A 23,899-nucleotide genomic window follows, 5' to 3' on the forward strand; every position below is an offset into this window, starting at 1 on the left:
GACTCTGTAACTGTAACACTTTATTTTATACACTGTTATTGTTTTACCTCATGCTACCTCAATGCACTGTTGTAATGAAATGATCTGTATGATCGGTATGCATGACAAGTTTTTCACTGTACCTCGGTACACGTGACAATAATAAACCAATTTACCAATTTATTTAAACTGAATGTAGGTCACTGAGAAATGTTATTCCAAAAATAAAGAGTCATGACAATAGGGAGTTGGTGTTTTAAAGTAAATGCAAACTGATCATCCTTAATATGAATAACTACTGATCCGCAGCAATACTCTACATAGCCTGTCTATGTAACCCAAGCGCACAAACACATTATAAGGAGGCTGAAATAGTGAAAAAAGACTGAGTATTTTCAGCAGGTGAGGCAGCATTTGTGGAAAGAGAAACAGTTAATTTTTCATGTCTTGATCATTATTTTAACAGTTTCTCTTCCCACAGGTGCTACCTGACCTGCTGAGTTTTACTAGCATTTTCTGCTTTTATTTCAGATTTCCAGAATCTGCAGGGTTTTTTTTGATTTTTCAGGTACTGCATGAAAGTTGTCTGAATGGAGAACCTCTCCGCAATGACTAATTGAATTTTGCAGAGTTTGTAAACTGGCAGCTTTGTTAGTGATTGTGCCTCAGTTTTGTTTACTTTGATTTGAACTTTACACTGTTTCAAGTGTTATATTCAAGTTTGCTGAATATACCCATAGTCAGTTAAGTTAAACACAGACTATATAATTAAGTCAGTACATTCTATATCAGAGCAAGTTTCAGAAGCAGAATACAATGTACTCTCACAAACATACAGTGCATTTAGTCCTGCTGACTAGAATTGAATTTCAGCAAGTTATATGTTCCTAAAAGGTTAACTTACAGTCCTGAGCTTCCTTTTTAAGACACCAAATCAGTATTAGAATTCATCATATCATCCTCCCTTTCCCAATATAATTATTTTGGGACAGTAATGTTTTTCATCTGGTTATATAATGTGAAGCCAGATAACTTCCTACCTGGTTAGCAGGATCCAAACAGTCATAGGTATGATCTGTAAACACTTTGTACAGTTCCTGGAATTCCTCGTACATTTGCGCCACCTGCTGGCTTAAGGACTTGCCCCGCATCCCTCCAAACTCAATTTTTTCTAACTTAAATATATCTTGTGCTGTCACCAAGAAATCCTAAAAAAAAGCAAAAGACAAAAACAATTCAATGAGTAATTGTCACTTCAGCTTTACAGTTAACTGTGAAAGCATAACATTAGAACCAATTTATAATCATCACCTAGGTAAATGCCTCCAGTGCACAGATATAAAGTGAAGAAATCTTCCCAATTAAGAAAGATTGAACACATTTGTCTTTACTTTAGTAAAACTGCTAACTTTTAACAAAGGTTAAGTTTTTTCCTGAATACACCATCCTGCCACATTTGTTCCACATCTTTTGTGGTCTGTTCATTGCAAGAATGATAAGAATTTTGTTTCATTTCAATCCTTGGTAAAACTGGATGTAGGGTTAATGATCCATGCTGCAGGACAAGGCTAAAAGAAATGACAGAGCAGATGTTTGTAATTTCACAGATGATATGGAAATATGAAGACGAGAGGACCAGACAGAGGTTAGAAATTAACCTTGAGAGACTAAGGGAGTGCACTCTTGAGTGGAGGATATCCCGAGTGAGTAAGTGAATTGTCACACATTCGGAGCTAAGAAATCCAAGCATGTTTACTTCATGCAAGTGTTTCTGGTCAACTTAACAGATCACTAAAGAGATCATAGACTATTCAGACGCATGAAGAAAATACGTTTGTATTTCTTGAAAAACTATTGCCCACTAGAACAAATTGCCAAGTTATCTGAAAGTCTTAGTGTCATAGATCATACAGCATGGAAACAGGGCCTTCGGCCTAACTCATCCATGCTGACCAAGATGCCCATCTAAGCTAGTCTCATTTGCCCACATTTGACCCATATCCATCCAAATCTTTCCTATCCATGTACCTGTCCAAGTGTCTTTTAAATGTTGTTATTGTACTTCACTCAACCACCTCCTATGGCAGTTTCTTCCATGTGCGCACCAACCTCTGCGTGAAAAAATTGCCCCTCAGGTTCCCATTACACCTTTCCCCTCTCACCTTAAACCTATGCCCTATAGTTCCTGATTCCCCAATCATGGGAGAAAGACTGTGTGCGTTCACCTTTTCCATGCCCCTCATAATTTTATACACCTCTATAAGATCACGCCTCAGTCTCCTACGCTCCAAGGAATAAAGTCCTAGCCTGCCCAATCTCTCCCTATAACCCAGTTCTTCGAGTCCTGGCAACATCCTCATAAATCTTCTCTGCACTCTTTCCAACTTAATGGCATCTTTCCTATAGCAGGGTGACCAAAACTGAACACAATGCTAGTGCAGCCTCACCAACGTCTTCTACAATTGCAACATAACATCCCAGCTTCTCTACTCACTGCCCTGACTGATGAAGGCCAGTGTGCCAAAAGGCACCTTCACCACCCTGTCTACCTATGATGCCACTTTCAGGCAACTATGTACTTGTATTCCTAGGTCCCTCTGTTCTATAAAACTCCCTCAGGCCCCATCGTTCATTGTGAGAGTCCTGCCTGGTTTGACTTCCCAAAATGCAATACCTCGCACTTATCTGAATTAAACGCCATTTGCCATTCCTCAGCCCACTTGCCCAGCTGATCAAGATCCCTCCATAATTCTTGATAACCTTCTTCACTGGTTACTGATTTGAGTCCTGTCAGTCCTCTAAAAAGAACAATAACTCCTAGACATATCCAATTATTAAGGTAAGCTGCTAATTATCTGCAATTTAATAAATGATGGGCAGCTGCAGGCTCTTCAACATTACTTGATTGCCTAAGGACATTCACAGAATCCTAGATTGACCAAGTACAGAGGAGGCCATTCGCCCTTCATGCCAAAGCATATCATTGGAATTACATTGAAAGACCACTCTTAGACTTTCCCCAAAACCATGTATTTGTTTAAATATTTCTCCTATTAGCTTTTGAATCGTACGATTGCACCTCCTTTTATCACCTTCCTATAGAATGTTTTCCTAATCACAACAATTCCATGTGTAAAAGAATGTTTTCTCATCTCAGGTCTCAGACCAGACCGTAGTAGCGTCAAGATGAGACAGGAGGATTACGGGAGAGGGGGCTAATCATTGGGGCCTTGGGGAATAGATATCTTCAGGCGTGTAAGGGATCGGAAACCCAGGAGTTGTGAGGGGGGTGGACAGGGAGATTGGATCAGGGGTTAGTCCAACAATAAGGAATGGGTGAAGCCAATGGACTGGATCCAGCAAGTAAATGAAATACCATTTATCTTCAGGATCAGCAGTCTCACTTCTCTTCAGCTGATACCTTTCCCCAAGCACATGAAACCCAGTCAGGGTTAAAATTTCAAATAATAATTAATGCAGAACCTCATTATAATATACAAGTGACCAACCCACTTCCTGAAAACAGGTCAGTTACCAGTTACCAACAGGAATCCATTATAATCATAAGTTGGTTGTATTAGAGTCATGTTTCTAAAATTTAAATTCTTATGTCACACCCTACCAAAGGGCATCTGCTTTTGGGGAATAAATTTCCTCCTTAAGTATCTCATTCATCGAGATCAACATCCCTTCTCTTTTTGACAGCTATAGTGAGTAATGAGTAATGAAGATTGCCTCACAACAACGTAACCTTAGAGAAAAAAAACTGAAATAAGACATGATTTTGTTCTTCAAATAAACTGAGAAAAATGTAGAAATGGATTATGTGCAGAACTAAAAGGCATCAGTAAAAATGAATAAGCCTCAAAGGAGAGTAAAGTTATTGAAAAACCTCTTCTTCACAGAAGAATAGGAGCAGTAAATGTCATTTTGATTAAATTTTTCAGAAGGCATTGAAAATTCCTGTTTGTAGGAGAGGCACATCCTTAGTGATCTACACCATAATTATAAATACGTCTAAAGACACAAGCTTCAATACAACTCTATTATTCAGCAGAAGCAGCAGCTAAAGTCCACAAATAATTGTAGAGTTATATCTGCTCGTAATACAATTACAAAATACCTCAATAGCATTTCTTCTATAAGTAAACATAATCACAAATGGTCAAGTACTCAACGGAAAACAGTGGTTCATCTGCTGTTGATATTGCAGGTAACATTTATGAGTTGCAATAATAATTTTTATAAAAATAAATTAATTTCCAGATTACTTTCAAGTGTCATGAAAAGATATTCCGTAACATTCAAGACTCCAAATAAATAATAAATCATTTAACTCTGCAAAAGGAATAGGCTGATGCCCCTGACCCTCAGCTTCTTATACTTCATTATCTTCCAAGCTTCTCATCATCTCCAATTGCTGACTGTATTAAATACTTCTACATCATTATCATTCATTTCTTTGCACAGTGAAAATTCTGAGATGCACGTTTGAAGCTTCACTGTCTCTTCAGTTTCCACACAGCACAGCTATAACCACTAACTGTTAAGCTGACTAGAAAAATAAAAGTCCTCAGTTAATTTATAAGATGAATGAGGGAAACAATGATAATAGTTTTCTGAGCAAACTACCTGCACTGTTAACTAGAGCCATTAACCCAAGTGTAAAAGCAAATTTGGATAAAAAGATCACACAAAACTGGATATCCCTTACACATTTACAAAGGTGGTTTCTGAAAAGAGGACTAAGGATGTAAGATTCATTTTAATTCCAAGAGTAGATCTATGGTATTACCAAAAGTGATCACCCTTACCTCAATCTGCTCAAGTCTCTTGAGGTAGCAGTTCATTCTGGCAAAGATCAGCAGAGAATTAAAGTCCCACTCTCTCACGCTCTCATCTTCCTTATAATAGCTCTGCAAATTTTCACGCTTCTCCTCAAAAAGGTGTTTGAAAAAGCATAGGATGCCAACGGCTTCCCGCACCTTGCTCAAGTTTTCATCCACTTCACCCTTCAGGATGTCCTCTGGGTTGATATAAGCATGTGCCTGCAACATGTGAAGACAGCATAAAAGTAATGATGAAGCAGGAGGAACTCTCAAGCACACTGTTGCCACATGGAGAATTTTACAGGGTGGAATGTGAAGGCACTTCAGTCTACACTGCAATGCTCAATTACTAATTCCAGCAGAGTCCCGTGAAGACTGGACCATCTTCTTAAAACAACAGAAAGGGAAAAACTTAATCCCTTCAGCAATCAGACAATGCTAAACTCCTCTTGTAGCACTGACAGAATGCTGCATGGAACTGTGGCTCGTGGAGAAGTCTGAATGCTGGCCTGATTTGAAGAACAACATGATAACATGGAAGAGCAAAGTAACAGTAAATTATTCAAAAAGACTTCTTGGCATGGAGTCACACAGCACGGAAACAGGCCCTTTGGCCCGCTAAATCCGCATCAACAATCATGGACCCATTTAGACTCATCCTGCATTAATCCCGTTACATACTCATTATCTCCCCCAAGATTCCACCACTCACCCACACATTTGTGGACAATTGCAGTAGTCAATTAACCTACCATTCTGAACATCTCGGAACGTGGGAAGAAACCTTGGGTCTCAAGGAAAATGTGCAAACTCCAGGCAGACAGCACCAATGGTTAAGGTTGAACCTGGGTTGCTGGAGCTATGAGGCAGCAGCTCCAGCAGCTGTGCCACTGTGCTATCCTATGGGACTGCTAACATCCATATCGCACTGCAAGTTACAGGTTTAAATCAAGGTCAGGAAATAAATTAAAGAAAACCTCTCACAAATAGGATGATGCGTCATCAGCTGCATTCAATTACTCGGAGTTGTTACAAATAAATACTCTCAGATCGAACAGGATGTCACCAGAGGTCAATGAAAACAGAGAATAATTAAACTCCTATGATCCATGATGCTTGGAACTATCATAGTACTGGACTGGTAAATTTTCCAGACTAACTCAACTATTTTTTTTAATTGCAGTAGCCCAGCTCCATGTTACCCGGTTTCTTTCCCCTCCCCCACCTGGTGACATCTGCCTATCACCCACACACACAACCCACTTAGTCTTGTATCCCTTCCCCCTTCTGTTCCAATTCACCCAGAACTTACCTGGTTCCACTCATCATCTTTCTTTCTCATCAGATTCCATAATCCATAAAATTGTCTCCACTTATCACCTCCTAGCCTTTGTCACTATCTTCAGCTCTCCCTCCTCCGCCTGGCTCCATCTGCCCGTCGACAACGCCTCACCTGGATCCACCTGCCGCACCCCTCACCCTCACCTCTTTTTACTGGCTATCTCCTCTTTACACTCTCAGTCCTGATGGAGGGTCTCGACCTGTAATGTCAACCATCCTTCTATCTCCACAGATGCTGCCTGATCCACTGAGTTCCTCCAGCAGTTTGCTTTTTGCTCCCAATCCCAGTATTCCAATCTCTTGTGTCTCAATCTTTCAATTCACCATATATGTAACACAGTATAATAATACACTTTCCACTTAACCAGGTAAGTTGAATGGGAACATGGGAACTGGGACCCCATAGAGCCGGGGCCAAATTGTGTTAGAGACAACACGGTCCCAGTGAGTGTAAAGGGAGAATGGACAACAGGGTCCATTGTCCCACGGACAATAGGGTCCCAGTGAGTGTAAAGGGAGAATGGGAACCTGGACTCCAACTCCAGTGAGGGAAAAGGGTTGTAAGTGGGCCCCAGTGAGCAGTTATGAAGCCAGGCAGTGAGTCAGATGCCGAACCATCAGGATTCCCAAATAGTCAGATAATGGATTATCAGAGTTTTTCCCGCAGTTACACAGTGATGAGATTTCTCTGTATTGCACAGAGCACTCCCAATTACCACACCTGCTGAATAAGGAGGTTGCAGCTCTCCTGCAAAAGGACTATGACACGAGCTGGAGTGTTGTAGTATTTCGATCTGGTCCAGATCAGGCACACCAAATGCACGAAGCAGCTAAGCAGGGGCTTTAGCTCATCGAATTCTGCATTCTCGATATCCTCAAAATGGCGCTGGAGTGGCTTCAAATGCAAATTAATATCCCTTGCTTCTGTCAGAGCTGGCAGTCAACAGTGAAAAAGTAACCCAAATTAGACAATGCAAAACCTTTTCAAAAGAACATTTATTGCAAAGAAAATGTGCAATTCTCAGTGACATAGTCTTTATCCAGTACTCAAGTCTTCAGCAATCTAACTCATGACCTGGAAAGAATTCACTCTTCCATCTGGGTTGGCGATTTTCTATTTGCCACTGTACGCACAGAGCTGACAATTTCTACCACTTACTTTGTCTGCTTAAGACATTGGTGAGATGGCACCCGGAGTATTGTGTACAGTTTTGGTTATCCTGTTATAGGAAAGAGTGTAAAGAAGATTTATGAGAACGTTGCCAGGATTTGAGGGCCTGAGTTATAGGGAGAGGTTGGACAGGCGAGGACTTTACTCCTTGGAGTAAAGGAGACTGAGGGCCGTATAAAATCAGCCATATAAAATCAAGAGGGGCATAGAGAGGGTGAGTGTACAGTCTTTTTCCCCCAGAGAAAGGGAATCAAAAACTAGAGCACATAAGGTTTAAGGTAAGAGGGGAGAGATTTAATAGAGATCTGAGGGGAAACTTCTTCACGCAGAGGGTGGTGGGTATATGGAATAAGCTGCCAGAGGAAGTGGTTGAGGAAGGGACAATAACAACATTTAAAAGACATCGGGACAGGTACGTGGAGAGCAAAGGTTTAAAGGGATGTGGGCCAAACATGGATAAATAGGACAAGCTTAGATGGGCATCTTGGTCAGCATGAATGAGTTGGGCCGAAGGGCCTGCTTCCATGCTGTATTGCTTGATGACTCTCTGAGAAAGGTATGCAAATGAAATTTGCAATATCACTTCATTAACTTTTAGGACATAATTTTAATATTAAGTTCTTGCCACAACCACACTCTCTGGCATTATGTTCTGCCTACTGAGAAAACATTTGCAAATCTCCAAGACATGGTCTGTACAGGAATATTCAGATGTAGGAAAGTGAAAGAGCAATATACACATTAGCAGCACATGTAATCCACACAACTTCCCATTTCTAGCTATATTTACATTTTTGACCAGAACCCAGGTCTTTTAAACAAAATCACTGCCCATTAAACAGAGAAAGACTGAAAGGAAAACAAAACACTACAAATAGCATAAAATGCTTGAAACACTCAACAGCAATTGTGGAGAGAGGAGAAAAAAGTTAATACTTGAGGGTGATGACTGAACTGATGAATAGTAATTAAACTGAAGTGATAACTGTGCTTCCCTCTTAAATGTTCATTAGCTTGAAAAATTAACTTTGGTTTCTTTCTCCACAGATGTTGCCTGATCTTCTGAGTATTTCCATCATTCAGTTTTTAACTCACTGAAATGGCTCTGCAAATAAACATCTAGCTGTCATATGATTCCTATCTTGTATCCATTAATGTGACCCAGAAAAGTGAAACCAGTTAGAAATAATAATGAATGCACAACATCGAAAATAAAAGAACAATTCATAGTTCACCAACTAGATTGGAGATTTTAGTGGAGAATTCTTGATTTATCTACTGAATTTGAGGTCATACCTGCAACAACGTCACTAAACATGGTTTTAAATACTGGGAAGTAGCTGCTCTCCATCCTCTCCAGCAGCTCCACCATCTTTCTTACTTTTCTGGATCTCAGTTGATCATAAATACATTTCAGATTACTGCATCTAAGGCAGATTGAAATAATCGAGGAATAATAATTAGTAAATGCATCAACAATGCATCTGATTGACTGTATATTGCAGGTAACCTATGTTGTACAACAGTCATAAACACAATTTTGCTGTTCATCCAATCAAATGTAGGGAGTTTCAACAGCAGTAGCAAAAAGCTACAATGAAACTTTACATTGCCATTAGTTTTTTATCCTCTAAGGTTATGGGAGAAACTTTTTAAAATACAATGTGCTACTTTATTACATTACTCTTTTTATCAATTACTCCTTTTCAATGAGTGTTGACACAACAGGTGAGTGTGACTTAACTGCACTTTGTTTTCATTACACTTTTTTCTTCATCTGAGCATGGTCTTTGAACATCAACCAGCTGGTAGCCTATCAAATTTCAGCCCATCCTCTTCCTCAACAATAGTCACACAGGTAGTGTCACTGGATAACAATGTAGAGTGGAACCTTGCCTTCAAATCCACTAATCTGGGACAGCTATAGATTGTTTTAGTAATCCAAATGACTGCCTGAGATAGAATGCAAATGAGACTTTTACTGCTAATTTCGTTGGCTATATTATGCAACACTGTCAAAGTAAATCAGAAACAAATTGAAGAAAAAATGACAAGAGGTAGATCTACAAAATGGAATTTATCTACGTGGTGCATCATGAACCTAACAAAATACAAGGAGCTGACACCAAATAAAGCATCAGAACCTCCCAGAAAAGGAAAGCAATATTTTAATGAATTAAAAAATCACTTTGGGTCTTACAATTTCTTCTGGACTTGCTACATTTTGCAAATAAATATAGGTATAAATCTAAAAATAAATCTAAGAATGAAAAGTTATATTTACTGATGGACAGTGTGTAGTAGGATGAAATAAGTTTACCACCACATAACAGGGAAACAAGGGTTTAGATCCCACCATCCTCCTGCTCCTATGTAACCAAGTTACAGCCCAACTTAAAGCCATACGGTATGGAAACAGGCCATTTGGCCCACCATGTGTACATCAACCAGTGGGCAACCATTTGTATAAATCCTATCTTCCAGCATTTGGCTCATAGCCTTCCATACCCAGGCAACTCAAGTGCTCATCTATACACTTCTTAAGTGCTGTTAGCAACTCTGCTTCCACCACTCTCTCAGGCAGTGTATTCCAGATACTCACCACCCTCTGGGTGAAAGTGGTCCTTCTGAGATCCCCTCTAAACCCCTTACCTTAAATCAATGTCCTTTAGATTTATTCACTTCTGATATTGGGAAAGGTTTCCTGAAGTCTATCTTATCTGTACCCTTCATGATTTTATGTACATCAATCATGCCCCTTCTTAATCTTCTCAGCTCCAGGGAAAACAGACCTAGCCTTGCCAATCTCTCCTCATAACTGAAATGCTCTAGCCCAGGCATTCCAGAACACTTCACAGTGCTCTGCAGGGATGCTCAGAAGAAAGCAAGGACATTCCTCCTCATTGCTAATTCGGAAGGATAGTGTCAGACACTAACACTTCACAGCAAAAGAAGAGAAAAAATGCTTTAAGCCTATAAAAGTTTTCATTGCAAAGCATATGCAATAACTAGATCCCAAATTCATATTAAAATTGTTGACATTAATGAAACAGGAAGATCATATTTAGTTGTGCTAACCTAAACTAATATGTACCAGGGAACTTTCATGAATGCAATATTTGGATTTTACAAAGAATTCAATGGTTAACTATTTAAATGGTTAATTCAATGGTTAACTATTTTCCAGTTAACTACTGGAAAATCTCTATCATATGTCAAACTCAGAGGCCTGTTACTACAAATATCAGGCTGGAAGCACAATTCATGCTGCATTTTATGGCAATGATCTTCAATCCCTTCCCTCCTTAAAAGTATAAACCATTGATATGATAATCATTGGTAGCCAAATGAACCAGGACTTGCCCTGCATTACAGACCATCAGCAATAACTGTTTTCAAAACTCATTGGATACTTCTAAAATTCAGAATACGACATATAAATTGGGAGCAAATACCATGATTGTTACCACTTTCCCTAACAAACATACATTGAAGTCACTGAACAACTCTTCCAGCTCAAATCAACTCTTCTTCCCCATTGTTATCAGATTTCTCAGTGGTGCTGCCACATACTCGGACGCTTAATTCTAACTATGTTATTAATTCCATTATTGTCACTTTAGCATTTCCTTTTGCAGTACAATCTTTGCACCATTCTGTTGTCTTGTGCTTGTATGTATTGTTGTTTTTATTATTACCAGCTGTACTGTTTACTCTATGAGCTTCACACAAGCAAGGAATTTCATTGCACCCTGGTGTATATGACAAAAACCTAACCTGATCTTGATCAAATCAACTCAACTTTGCAAGGAACTACCAGCCAATGCTGGTACCACACTCTGGCCCGTGTGGCTCAGCTCCTCTCTGGATATGTTGGCTGTCATTGGGTAAACTCACTAGGGTGCCGTCATTGTGAAAACATAACATTGCAAACTGGTGTTTGTAAGGAAGCAAAAGAATCATGCAGCAATTTCACTACGATAATAAATTCTGAATTGGTCATTTTGTCTTGGTGAATACAGAAAATAATGGCCAAACACCTTCTCTGCAAAAATAATGCTCATTAACATTTTAACACATCATGTATAAATAAAGAATTCCTTAATTATGTGTATTTCTGAGATTCTGAAGGTACAAATTTATCTCCAACTCCAAGTTGTTTTGAAGGAATATTACCTGTTTTTCCAGAACTCCAGTTCCACACTTGGGTTGGGATTGTGGCCAGCAAGCAAAGGCTCAGATGAATCTCTCTTGAGCACCTCATTGACCTGGTGGCTCCAATTGATTATAATCGATTCTACAGCATGTGCAATCCCTTTATCTCGGTTATCACCACTGCAAGGAGATCAGAGAAATATATTAATTATAATATTGGTTCCCATCCATTATCCCAAAACCGGATTTTTTGATCTGGTGAAAATACTATCATATTAGAGGCGAGGTGGTCTTGCCCATCTCCTGTCCCCAGGACACATTACAAGTCTTTAACTTTTTATTGCAGGCTTCCGAAAACCATGCTCAGTTATCCATGCAGGAACAAACCTATTTTTCAGACCATTTTGAAAATGAGTCCACAACTCAACTCCACCTCACTACCCTCCAACCACTATAAGTTACCATACCTAACATTGCAAAAGAGAGAGCCAGAAATGCTATTGCATTGTTAATATGCTCACTGTGTGACTTATTCCCACCATTACTTTGGAATCTGAAGAATACACCAAAATCAATTTTCTATTGTGGTTATCATATTCCTTGGATAACCCTGGATCTAGCAACTGCCATCAGGGAGTCCACAGAACAGTCTTTGATCTACTTCTACTCCCAAGTACCCAATAAATGCAGCCAAACTTTCTGAACAGTACAGCAGAAATCTAGCAAGCAACTTTCATCTCAGGATATCACCCACTACTTTGTTTTTTTCTTCCTCCTTTATCTCGGTGTGCAACACATTCCCAGTGACCAACAGCACAGGTGTTTTCAGCCTTCAGCACCTTTGAAATTGCAAACAAAAAAGGCAAGGGCAAAGTTGACACATTTCTTTCCAGGACTGTTTGACTTCCAATAAAGATCGACCCAAACAAATACAGCTAAGATAAAGGATGAGGTGGAGGACAACTCAGCCCTATGTAACCTATTCTACTGGAGCCTGAACAAATGTACCAAGACAGGAGACCAAAGTATAATAACTTGCTCAGGAACAACATCTTTCTGACATTGTGGTATTGTAATTTTAGTTTTGTGGTACCATAAGCTAATTTTTTAAAATGATATATAACCCTAATGGAATAGAAGTCTTCAAACTGATCTTCACCAGAAGCACTAAATGGGCTCAGCACATCCACCCTAAGGAGCAGAGTAATTAGGTGCAAGACCTCCATGAACTTAGAGATGATAGGCTGTTGATAACAGGGAAGAATGCGTGCCTGGTCTTATTTCCCATTGAGGTAACAACATAGCGTATTCAGGGATATTTTGATTTAAAACTTCAAGAGGTGACATTGATAGGCAGTATAAGCAGATTCTGATCAGGGACTTTTGCAAAAAGGAGAGGACTATCTAGCCTGAACCTGTCTTCGTTTCAGAGCAGCTTTGGGAGACAACAAGGTGAATCAATTGAAGCTAAGAAAGAAAAACCATCTTAAAAACAAGTGGATTTTTATTCAGAAAGAAACGTTTTTAGAAAAGTACTTACTTTTTGTGCAAATCAATGGCGGCTTTCTCTGCTCCTGCTGGCAAAGGCAGCAGAGTTTTGCCTTGCACTTGCCCCACGACAACAAAGGTACTGCTCCTCAAGCTGTGGACATGGCGCACAACATCTTGGGACACAACCTGTGGCCAGTGGTTGTGATTTCTGCTGTTGGTCAAAACCGGCACCACCACCTGGGGAGAACAATAGATAGCACTGGTCAATACACAGCTGTGCAAAGCATCATCCACACTACCAAATGCTATTTAGTGTTTGCACACATTTGCACTATTTTTACTTAATAATCTGAGTATCCATTTTTGAAAGTAATAGTCACTCCACCTCCTTGCAGAGAGATTTTTTTTCCCCATCTTACTTTCTCATCACAGCTATATTTTTACCTGCTCTACCCCATCACTACCTCCCCATCCTCAGTTTCCCATGTTACTGTATTTCCTTTCACTCTGTACAGGCTTCAACTCTGAGCTTCTCTGCCCCCGAGCTACAAACACAAATTTCTGATCATTCTCAAGATCAGACTCCCACTGGTGGTGGAAAGCAAAGTCACAAAATTAAATGGTGCCATCTTGGTGTGAACATAAAACCCAGGAATCCAACAACAGGTATCGGATGATCTCAAAAAAATACTGACTCAACATAGACCTGTAATGCATAAACACACCAGGCAGTTCAAAACCTGAACTCCAGATAACCAAACACACATCAGAAACACAATAGAACAATGGCAATTACTGGTGGATTCTCCCAGAAAGAGAAATTGGCATCTTTGTGGCTCTGGTTTTCACCTGTATTAAAGTATTAAATCAGTAGATGAACTATGTGTTCCATTAAAAAGTTGTGTAGTATTTCTGATTTATCACAATTCCTTCTCAATCTTATAGTCAATGCATTAATAAGATTTCCCATTACAGTTTAAGCGATGATATACTGTACGTCCAACACCAGCAGCTCAGCCAAGTGAAGCTGCAAATATTCCCCACTAGGCAGTATATTAACACCTGTGGTCGGAACAGGAGCTCAGGACAGACCAGGAAATGGCTCTAATTGGCTTCTGAAATGTGTATGTATAATAAATCTTTGTTATTATGATAAACAAAAACAACCTTCCTCCTAACAGATAGCATATTCATGACTATAATTTGGCTCTTGCTGCTTGAATTTTGCACTCTATAGCTGCTGGTCATGAACCTTTTGAGCAATATAATTGCAGCCAAGGATTTCAAGGCAATTATTTCAACACAGTCAAAGAAGCAGCTTTTTCCAAAGCACTTGCTTAGCAACAGGAAACAAAGGTAACAACCCCTTTCATCATAATAAACACACTGTCATATAAGCTGTCACTAAGCACCTCAATCTATGTACAATGGATAATTGCAGCTGATACACAACTCTATCCTCTCTTCCAAAAAATCCTTTGCTCCCAATCACAAATAATGTTAACCAGCACTAGGGATATCCTAATACACAATTTACCAAGCAACAAGACTCAAAGCAAACTGGCAGCTATCCAGTTGTTTTGCTGGTTTAAAACTCATCACATAGTAGACATCCTGACTAATTTTAAATCCACCAATCCTAAAGCCTAATGTGCAAAATTTTATTTCCATTGTTTAATTTTACAGATTTCTACCTTCTGCCCAATGTTATCACTTATTCTAGAGGTTTATTCGTCAATCTCAGTCAAAGTCAAGTTTATCGTCACATGCACAAGTACATGTATGCAGAGGTGCAATAAAAATCTCACCTTGTAGAAGTAACACAGGCATATAGCATCATTCACAAGAAAAACATAAATTATACATGATTTTTACAAGAAAGAACATAAATACAAACAAAACAAAGATTATTTTGCTGCAAAGTGATCCAAGTGGTCATAGTGCTGCTAAACTGCCGTGATTAGGGTTATGCCAGTTGGTTCAAGGATCAAATGGTTGAAGAAAAGAAGCTGTTCTTGAACCTGGTGTGGGATGTCAGGCTTCTGTTCTTCCTGCCCGATGGCAGCTGCGAAAAGATGGCACAGCCTGGGTGGTGGGAGTCTTCAAAGCAGAACAATTGAGTAAGTTCAAGCAACTCTCCAGTTTCTCAGACAAGTGTGTTTCTTTACTTGCAGAGTTGGATGGTAGGTGTCACAAGGCAATTCAACTTGTGAATACATCACAAATAAGCAAACTCCCATCCACACTTACATTCTTCCTTTTAAGACTTGTTGGATATTTGGAAGTCTACAACACAAGCTCAGCGACTCAATAACCAATAAATATTCATTCTCTTCACATCCCTGCTCTCTCAAGGCATGGCAGAGATATCTCTTGTCCCTCTGGTCAAGATCACAGTTTGTTCCATTGCTTTAAAGAATTTGTACAGAAATTTTCTTTCTTCAATTTCAAGACTTAGATAACGAGTTGTGTTTTACAATGGAGATTATCTAAATTGAAGAATGGAAGATGAACACATGTGCTTTCCAATTCTGAAGGATCTTCAATCTGGAACATTAACTCTTTCTGTTTCCACAGATGCTGCTTGACCTGTTGAGTGTTTGCAGCATTTTCTTCTTTTATTATCAGAAGATAGAGAGTAGCTTTTCCTGACAAATCAGACACAAAGCTGTCATTGCAAATCCTCCTCTGCATATGATAGAAACTGTCCCCAGTTTGCATTTCAATTGATTTGAATTACTTGGCCAATGAGTTAAAGATCTAACCCCTGTTATCAAGGAGTGGTTATGCTTTGAACAAGGATGGGAAAATGAAGAAATTTTTTTCACATGCAAAACTCTGGTTATGTAAACATTTAATCCTGCCTGTTTGAATGCATTGCTCCTTAAGCAGAAGATGAACTAACATCCTGATGACACAATAGATCACTTTGAAATCCATTTCATTTGCTTCTTACATGGTTATGTTTTACATAAGTTTAGACATGACACAAATAATGCAATATTAAAGAATTCTGGAACAAGTAAATGCATAACATGCCAAGTAGTAGTAATATGTAACTGAAATAAATGACAATAGACCTATAAGGTGTGGTGCAGTAGCATCTCAGTCAAATGAAAATCAGTTTAAACACTGTGGAAATCTCATCCTCAATGACATGTGGGCCAAACCTTTTCCTTTCTTATAAGAATGTACTCAACAGAATGGATTAGTTTAACTTTATTCTCAATCCATTTCTTAGGAAAGTCACAAAGCCTCATCATAGCCTCTTTTTTTCTGAAAAAAATGTGTAAGAGATAAAGTAGCATAACACCAGTCTTGAGATTTTTAAAAGCATTTGAGAGGAACAGAGGCCTGAGGGAGAAATGGAATGAGTTATGTTAACATAGTAAGCAGGAGTATTTGCAACACTAAATACAACAACAGACTGAAGAAGCACAAGAAGCTACCTAAGAGTATTGACATCAAGGAAGTGTATTGATGGCAGAAGATTAAATAGTTTTACTTTACTTTGCAATTGCAATGAAGATCAGAATAATAACTGCAAGTACATTCAGGGGCTCTCTGGGTTATGGATGACCTGACTTACAGAAATCTGACTTTACACAAATTCTCCCATACATTTTTAAAGCATTTTTGAAGACAGTAATAATAATTTTTAAAAAAGGTTTCATGGTATTCATTAATGCCTGAAGACAGTATATATTCCATTAGTTTAATTATGGGTAGTGTTAGGGTATTTGATTAAATGAAATAATTATAGCAAGTGTACAAAGAGCGATACAATATAGAAAATGGACGTTTCTGACCTACAGAGAAATTGGCTTACAGACAATTCTCAGGAAAGGAACACTTGAGTAACCCAGGGACTGCCTGTGTTATGTTGGTTTATGTTAGGTTATGGTTTGTGTTAGATTATGGAGCACACTCCAAAGGAATGAACATTATTACTAAATTGATCACTTCTTTCAATATGCTGTATAGACTTAATGACGTGTTAAAAAAAAGGTCATAAATAATACATATTGGTAGGATTATTTTAAGTGCTTCATGTGCAATAATCCTCAGAAAATATCTGAATTTACATGTTCTGTTTCTTTCTTTCTCAGTTAAATTTCTTTGTAGTACTTAAACATTAAAATAAAAATACCACAGAAATAGTAAATGTAGGAAGGAAGTAAAGTACTGATGCTCTCTGAAGAAACTACTATTAAGACAAACCAAAAGGACTGATGCTTTTTCTCATCGTGAAAATGCTCACTTTTTTTCCGGTTTGCACCTGCTTCTCCAGTGTGTATGTTTTCTTAGGCAGTCCCCCAGGCCCAAGAATGACTTGTTTTCATTCCAGTTCCATAGCTCCTGAGGTGGATAATGGGCCAATGTAGCACCTGCAGACTGCCATAGGTGAAGGGCTTGGCAGTGCAAGTAGTATTGGAGGTGGTACACTCCTTCCTCTGCTTACACAAGGCTTCTATGTGCTCCTGATGCATGGATGCAAGATTCTCAATACCATCCCAAATGCTCCTAACCCCTTTTTGAGCAGTCACGGACCAGGGATTTCCATATATCTGTGGGAATGTTACATTTTTCCAAGGAGGTTGTGAGAACATCCCTCATCATTTCTTCTATGCACTTGGTAATCTCTTGCTCTGACAGAGAGTATAGAGAGTTTGTTTCAGGATTCCAGTACTGGGACTGGACAAAACAGAGAAATGGTCTGCTTCTCAGAGCAGAATGAGTATAATTAAAGCCTCAATGTTGGGGATGTTGGTCTGGGAGGGGACACTGGCTTTGATTCCCTTATCCTGGATTTGGAACATTCCTCAGACACAGCAATGGTGGTATGTTTCCAGCAGTCTTACAAGCTTGCTATTGGTATTTAAAACTCAGTAGGATACAGCAAGGTTGAGATCACCACCATCTACTAGACCATGAGCTTTATGCTGGGTATTGCCCTTCAAACACACATTTTTTCAGATGGCCAAAGGCTGTGCTAGCTAAAGGCAATGGTGAATTTCATCATCAATATCTGCTTTCAACTGGGAGGTTGCTGCTGAGATCCCTGAGAAGTGACCTATGTCTTCCAGAGCCCTGTCGTGGACCTTTATCATCAGAGGGCTGTGTGTACAGGAGCCTAAGTTAGTTGAGGACCGTTGTTTTTCAGATATTAAACATCAGACCCATACACCATGCTCCTTTGACTATGCTGATGATGTCTCAGAGCTCTCCCTCATATGTGCACCATACATTGCATCATCTGTGTATTGCTGCACAAAGTCTGACGTTTGAGTGAGCTTAGTTCCAGAGTGAAGGTGACCCTCTAAACAGCTTTCCATTTTTCCACTTGGAAGCTCCACTTAGCTCCACTTGGAGGCAAAGTGCAGCAGTTTGGTGAGAAAGATTGAATGAACTGCTGGAGTGATGACACAACCTTGCTTGTCTGCACTGTGATTAGATCTATTGTGAACCCTTTGGGTAAGATCACAGTTTGCATCTCAGAATTGTAGCAGATGTGAGATGGTGATAAACCTTTTGAGCCAAATTTAAGAAGAATGCTCACAGTTATCCCCAAGCAATGGAGGCAAAGGCTTTTATAACATCAAAACACCCATGTTCAGTGATTAGTGCTGCTCCCAGAACATCCCTTGGAGTTAATGCAGAGTGAATATCATGTCCACTGTGCCTCTGGCTGGATAAAATCCATACTTCAATTTGGGGAATAGCTCTTTGGCCACCAGGAGAAAGAAACTTAGGGCAATCTTGGCAATGATTTTCATTGCGGCAGACACCAGGGGGACCCTCTGTAGTGACTGCAGTTGGATTTCTCATCTTTCTTGAAGATGTTCATGGTTCCAGCAGGCCTTCGACATCCTACAGCCAACCAGTTGTTCAAATTATTTTTTATCAATACAACTCTCCAGCTAACAACCAAAAAGAATACATTGTGCATCAGTAACAAGACTTCTATATTTCTTGTGTCTGGAAAAGACTTGAGGTTGGGAAGTGATCCAGAAGGACAAATGAAATCTATATCCTTCACTAAATGGCTCAAAGGCTAAATGTGCCTACATTCCAGCAGTAATGCTCAAAATATTGGTGAAATAACATCCTTTTTGATAGCTTTTTCTTCGGTTACACAATTTCTTCTTAGACACAGGTCTGCCGCAATGAAAATTCGGGGGCAGGTGGGGGAGATGCAGAATTCTTGAACGACTTTCCAAAACATTAGTTGAAACCCCAAATGTGAACAAAAGCAGAATTTGACAGTATTTGCCACAAAAAAAACACTTATTCTACCTCTGGAAATGTAGAAAGCAATACAATGCTCCAAATGGTATAAACTTTAACTAGAAACAAAATCCAAGCTATTGTACCAGCATAAACCAGTGAACTTGATACAGCACAGAACAACACCTTCCAGATGGTTTCTAACCACTTTTATCTAAGTAAATGTTATTCATTTTACCACTGATCAAGGCTTTTGCATTCCTTGTAATTCTCTTCTCAGCTATGTATCAGGAACTGACTTCATATTAGCATTGCAACCATGAAAAGTCATTACGGATCTGACCAAGTGTAGACGTGCCTAGGCACTGGATCAAACACCAATATTATATCAATTATTTACATTTTAAATTAATCAGACAGCAGTCAACTCAGTCAGCGTATTTAAGAAAGCAGTGCAATGCAATGTGGATCCGAAACTGTCTCAGCATTGTAGTAGTTCCCATGAGAATTTGACCAACATTTCTGGACTTGCATAATTTACCACCAGAAAATTTGCATGCTAATTGCACTTTTACATATTACCGTGCAAACTGACAAGTTCCAAACAGCAGAGTTGAGTTGAAACAGAAAAAAATGCAAAATTAGAAATATGAAAAATACGAGAGGAGCAAGAGTGATCTACTCAGCCCTTCGAGTTTGTTCCATCATTGACTCGGGTCAAGGCTGATATCTAAATGAAATCCAAAAATACTGCAGATTCTGGAAGTCTGAAATAAATAAGAAATGCCAGAAACACTCAGAGGATCAGATAACATCTGTGGTAAGGGAAACAGAGTTAATATTTCAGATCAGAGACCGTTCATCAGAGTTTGACCTGATATATTTACTCTGTTTCTCTTTCTCACACATATTGCCTGACCCCTGGCCTGCTGATTGCATCCAGCATTTTCTGTTTTTATGATCTAATTGAAACCTCAACTCTGCATTCTGCACTTTCCAGTAACCTTTCACTCCCTTGCTTTATCAAGAAAATATCTATAGTAAAACTCTGTTAATCTGGAACACTTGGCATTTTGATGGTAGAGTTGCAGGAAAATTTGATGTTAGTCTGTTAATGCTCTACACACTTTTTATTTGCATTTTTTAAAAAAAGATGGTACACAGTAGAATAATGCAAATTCCAGTGAAGCCTGCAAGTTCAAAGGGAACATGGGAAATAGAACCAATGAGTTTCAAGGGAGTGGAGGGAACACAACCAGGTCAGTTTCAAGAGATGGCAGGTACTGGGGCCCCAGGGAGGTATGGGGGCAACAGGGAGGGCAGGAGTGAGACTTGAGACAGAATGGGAATCAAAACTTCTATGTATTAGAGGGAGCCCGAGAATCAGCACCCAGTAACCCAGACACCAAACCAACAGTATTTCTGTACAGTTGGATAGCAGGCCACCTGAGTTTTTCCGATACCTTGGTCTAAAAACATTCAATGACTCTGTTTCCACCAGCCTTTGGGGAAGAGAATTTCAAAGGCTCACAACACTCAGAGCAGGAAAAAAAAATCCCTTGATCTCTGCCTTAATGGGGTGACCCCTTATTTTTTAAACCCTGAGAAACAAAGGACTTCAGATGCTCGGATCTAGATGAAAAACACCATGATGCTGGAGGAACTCCGCAGGCCAGGCAACATCCGTGGAGAAAAACGGGCGGTCAATGTTTCGGGTCAGGACCCTTCTTCAGGACTGAAGATAGGAAAAGGGGAAACCCCAGTATATAGGAGAGAAAAGCAGAGCAGTGGTAGGTGGACGAAAGAGGGGAGGCGGGGTGGGCACAAGATGGTGATCGGTAGATGCAGGTAATAGGCAGGTGCGGGGGTGCGTTTTTTGACCAAGGTACAGGAAGAGCTCCGGTAGTTCGCTATCCAAATGTACGGAAATACCATTGGTTCGGCATCTGGGTGCTGATTCCTGAGCCCGAGTTGTAGACTCTCCCACAACAGGAGGCATCATCCCCCAGTGTACAGTTGCGGGACCTTGGCTGTTCCCACCTGTGGTGGTTTTGGACGGAGACCCTTACCTCGTCCACTAGGGCTGAGAACTGTTCGAGAGGGCAGTAAGCCAGGTCCCCGAACACCAGGTTCGTCTTCATGGAGTCTGCGCTCAGCTTCTCCCTGTGGCGTTTGACAAAGAAGACGGCTTTGTTCTTGCTGAGGTTGGGGAAGTCCAGGGTGGGCGTCAGCAGGCCGGCCGGGCTGAGGGAGACCACCAGCACCAGCCGCTCGCTGCTGTCCAGGAACTCCTGGATCACCAGCCGGTGCTCTTCGGTGCCAGCACACTTGTGCCAGCGCTCAGCCTTCAGCTTCAGGGTCTTCAGCACGTAGTCCTGCAGGAAATCCCACCGCTTGTCGGAGCTGCTCTCCGCCATGGCTCGCACCGAGTCCCCGCTCCCCTGCCCGGGGCGGCCGAACTCTCCCCGTCCCGGAGCCCGGCTGCCGAGTGAGGAGTTCAGCGTGTAGTGGCCATGGCAACGGGCATGTTTGCGGCTTGTGTTCACACGTGGAGCTTCGGGGGGGGGGGGGGGGGGAGAGGAAGGGGGGGGAGGGGGGAGAGGGGAGGGGGGGGAGGGGGGAGAGGGGGAGGGAGGGGGAAGGGGGGAGGGGGGGGAGGGAGGGGGAAGGGGGGGAGGGGGGGGGAGGGAGGGGGGAGGGAGGGGGAAGGGGGGGAGGGGGGGAGGGAGGGGGAAGGGGGGGAGGGGAAGGGGGGGAGGGGGGAGGGGGGAGGGAGGGGGGAAGGGAGGGGAGGGGGGAGGGGAGGGGAAGGGGGAGGGGAAGGGGGAAGGGAGGGGAGGGGAAGGGGGAAGGGAGGGGAGGGGAAGGGGGAAGGAGGAGAAGGGGGAAGGGAGGAGAAGGGGGGAAGGGAGGAGAGGGGAAGGGGGAAGGGATGGAGAGGGGAAGGGGGAAGGGAGGGGAGGGGAAGGGGGAAGGGAGGGGAGGGGAGGGGAACCGCAGTGGCAACTAGAGCTAACTACAACCCCCACACTGCAGATAACTCCCCCTCCGCGCTGTCCGTTCAACTGTAGCCAACAACAAACCCCCCACTACACACGTCACCCTCTCCACCAACCTCCCCCTCCACTTTCCCCACAACTGCAGCCAATTCTAACCCCCTCCCATCCACCCCACTGGGGGCCAGTTCTCCACACCGCTTCACCTCATCCCCAGAAAGTGTAACCAATTCCTCCTCAGCAACGGTAGCCAATTCACCTCCACGCAGCTATCACAAGCCAAGTAACTCCAGCCAACTCACTCTCCCTCCACCACCACCGGCAACTATGACTGACTTCGACCACACTTGCAGCAAGTGACCAACATTTCACCCCACTCACATTGCTGTGTGGCCATTCTTTCCCACTCTTATCAAGTCCATTTCTTTCTTTTCTTTGGAGTCAGCCATTTGGCCCATCACTTCTGTGCCAGCTCCTGGAGCAATTGCATTGCCCCTTAATTTTTCCTGACCTTTTCTCCCCAGGTTCCCATCAACTTGCCCCCAATTCTTCCACTCACCTACATCACTTAAGTAGCTCTGCATTTTAATTCACTTGTTTGTATTTCTCGTTTAAACAAAAAGGAAATTGTTCTGGGAGAAACATGCAGGTATCCCATTTCCCAAGTAAGGTCAGAGCAATGCTAAAGCTGCAGTACAGGAAGCTACTAATTTCAGTGGAAGATCTTATGTGCCACAGGATACTGAAGGAATTTGCTTTCCTTTACTATCAAACCCTCTCATAATTTATTTTTTTTTAACATCAGGCTTGGTCCTCAGTGAACTGAGTGCTGAACAGTGTAGGTCAGAGCGAGCAAGAGGAGTGGAAAATCAGGATGGTAAGTGTCACATTTGCAGTTAGCTCCAGGGGGTGGGAGGTCAAAGGGAGAGGTTCAGATGGCAGAGTGTCTTCAACCTGTTACAACTTGAATCAGATGACGACAAAATTATTACATAGAATACACAGTACCTAGGAACAGGCCTTCATTCTTCTTCATTAAATTCTCTAAATAAAGCCCTCTACTCCTTTCTCCTCCCCATACATCTTAATTTATCATAAATGTTAATCAACTCAATACCCTATGTAGCAACAAGTCCCACATTCTAACAACTCTCATGGTTAGGATGTAGCATTTGATTCTCTTTTTGGTAATATTCGTGGCCACCTTTTAGTTTTGATGTCTCTCTCAACTGAAAACATTCTCTCTGCAATTTCAGTAATATCTTGACAACCTCTATCAGGCCATCTCTCAGGCCTTCCCTATTCTAAAGAATTTCAACTTCAATGCTTCAAATTATTCAAAGCTTTTCCTGATCAGTATAACCTGGCATTGTTAAATTCCTTTATAAAATGTACACTAGAAATGCCCTAAAAATATGAAATAACCAAAGTCCCCTATGCATTTAACATTACTTCTGTGTTTTTCAATCTTATCTAGTAATAAATAAATCCTGCACCTTATTTTCTTTGTTATGACCTCATTAATCTGTGTGCTATTCTTAATGATTAATATTTGTACACCTCTTTGCTCCTATACCATATTTAGACTCTTATTTTAGGACTATGCCTCCTTCAATTGTTTGATGCCTCATTAATTGTTTAATGTAACTAACAACATTCAAAAAACAATGAGGCATTAATGTCAAGTTAAAGACACTACTCCCAGAAAC

The 23,899-nt window shown here is 40.9% G+C and overlaps 1 protein-coding gene across 1 annotated transcript in view; it reads right to left on the minus strand.

Annotated features, from left to right (window-relative positions):
* The window catches only part of LOC127580053 (dynein axonemal heavy chain 9-like), a 377,996-nt gene extending 356,385 nt beyond the window's left edge, over nt 1-21,611 (minus strand). Inside the window, exons 1-7 of the mRNA XM_052033209.1 lie at nt 21,264-21,611; nt 13,016-13,203; nt 11,497-11,655; nt 8,617-8,747; nt 6,871-7,082; nt 4,794-5,027; nt 1,020-1,187 (exon numbers count right to left, since the gene is read on the minus strand). Of these exons, the coding sequence (XP_051889169.1) occupies nt 1,020-1,187; nt 4,794-5,027; nt 6,871-7,082; nt 8,617-8,747; nt 11,497-11,655; nt 13,016-13,203; nt 21,264-21,611 (1,440 nt within the window). The remainder of the gene's footprint in view (nt 1-1,019; nt 1,188-4,793; nt 5,028-6,870; nt 7,083-8,616; nt 8,748-11,496; nt 11,656-13,015; nt 13,204-21,263) is intronic.
* Between the last annotated feature and the right edge of the window lie 2,288 nt (nt 21,612-23,899).

Source organism: Pristis pectinata, chromosome 18, assembly GCF_009764475.1.
Source record: "Pristis pectinata isolate sPriPec2 chromosome 18, sPriPec2.1.pri, whole genome shotgun sequence".
Classification (NCBI taxonomy): Eukaryota; Metazoa; Chordata; class Chondrichthyes; order Rhinopristiformes; family Pristidae; genus Pristis; species Pristis pectinata.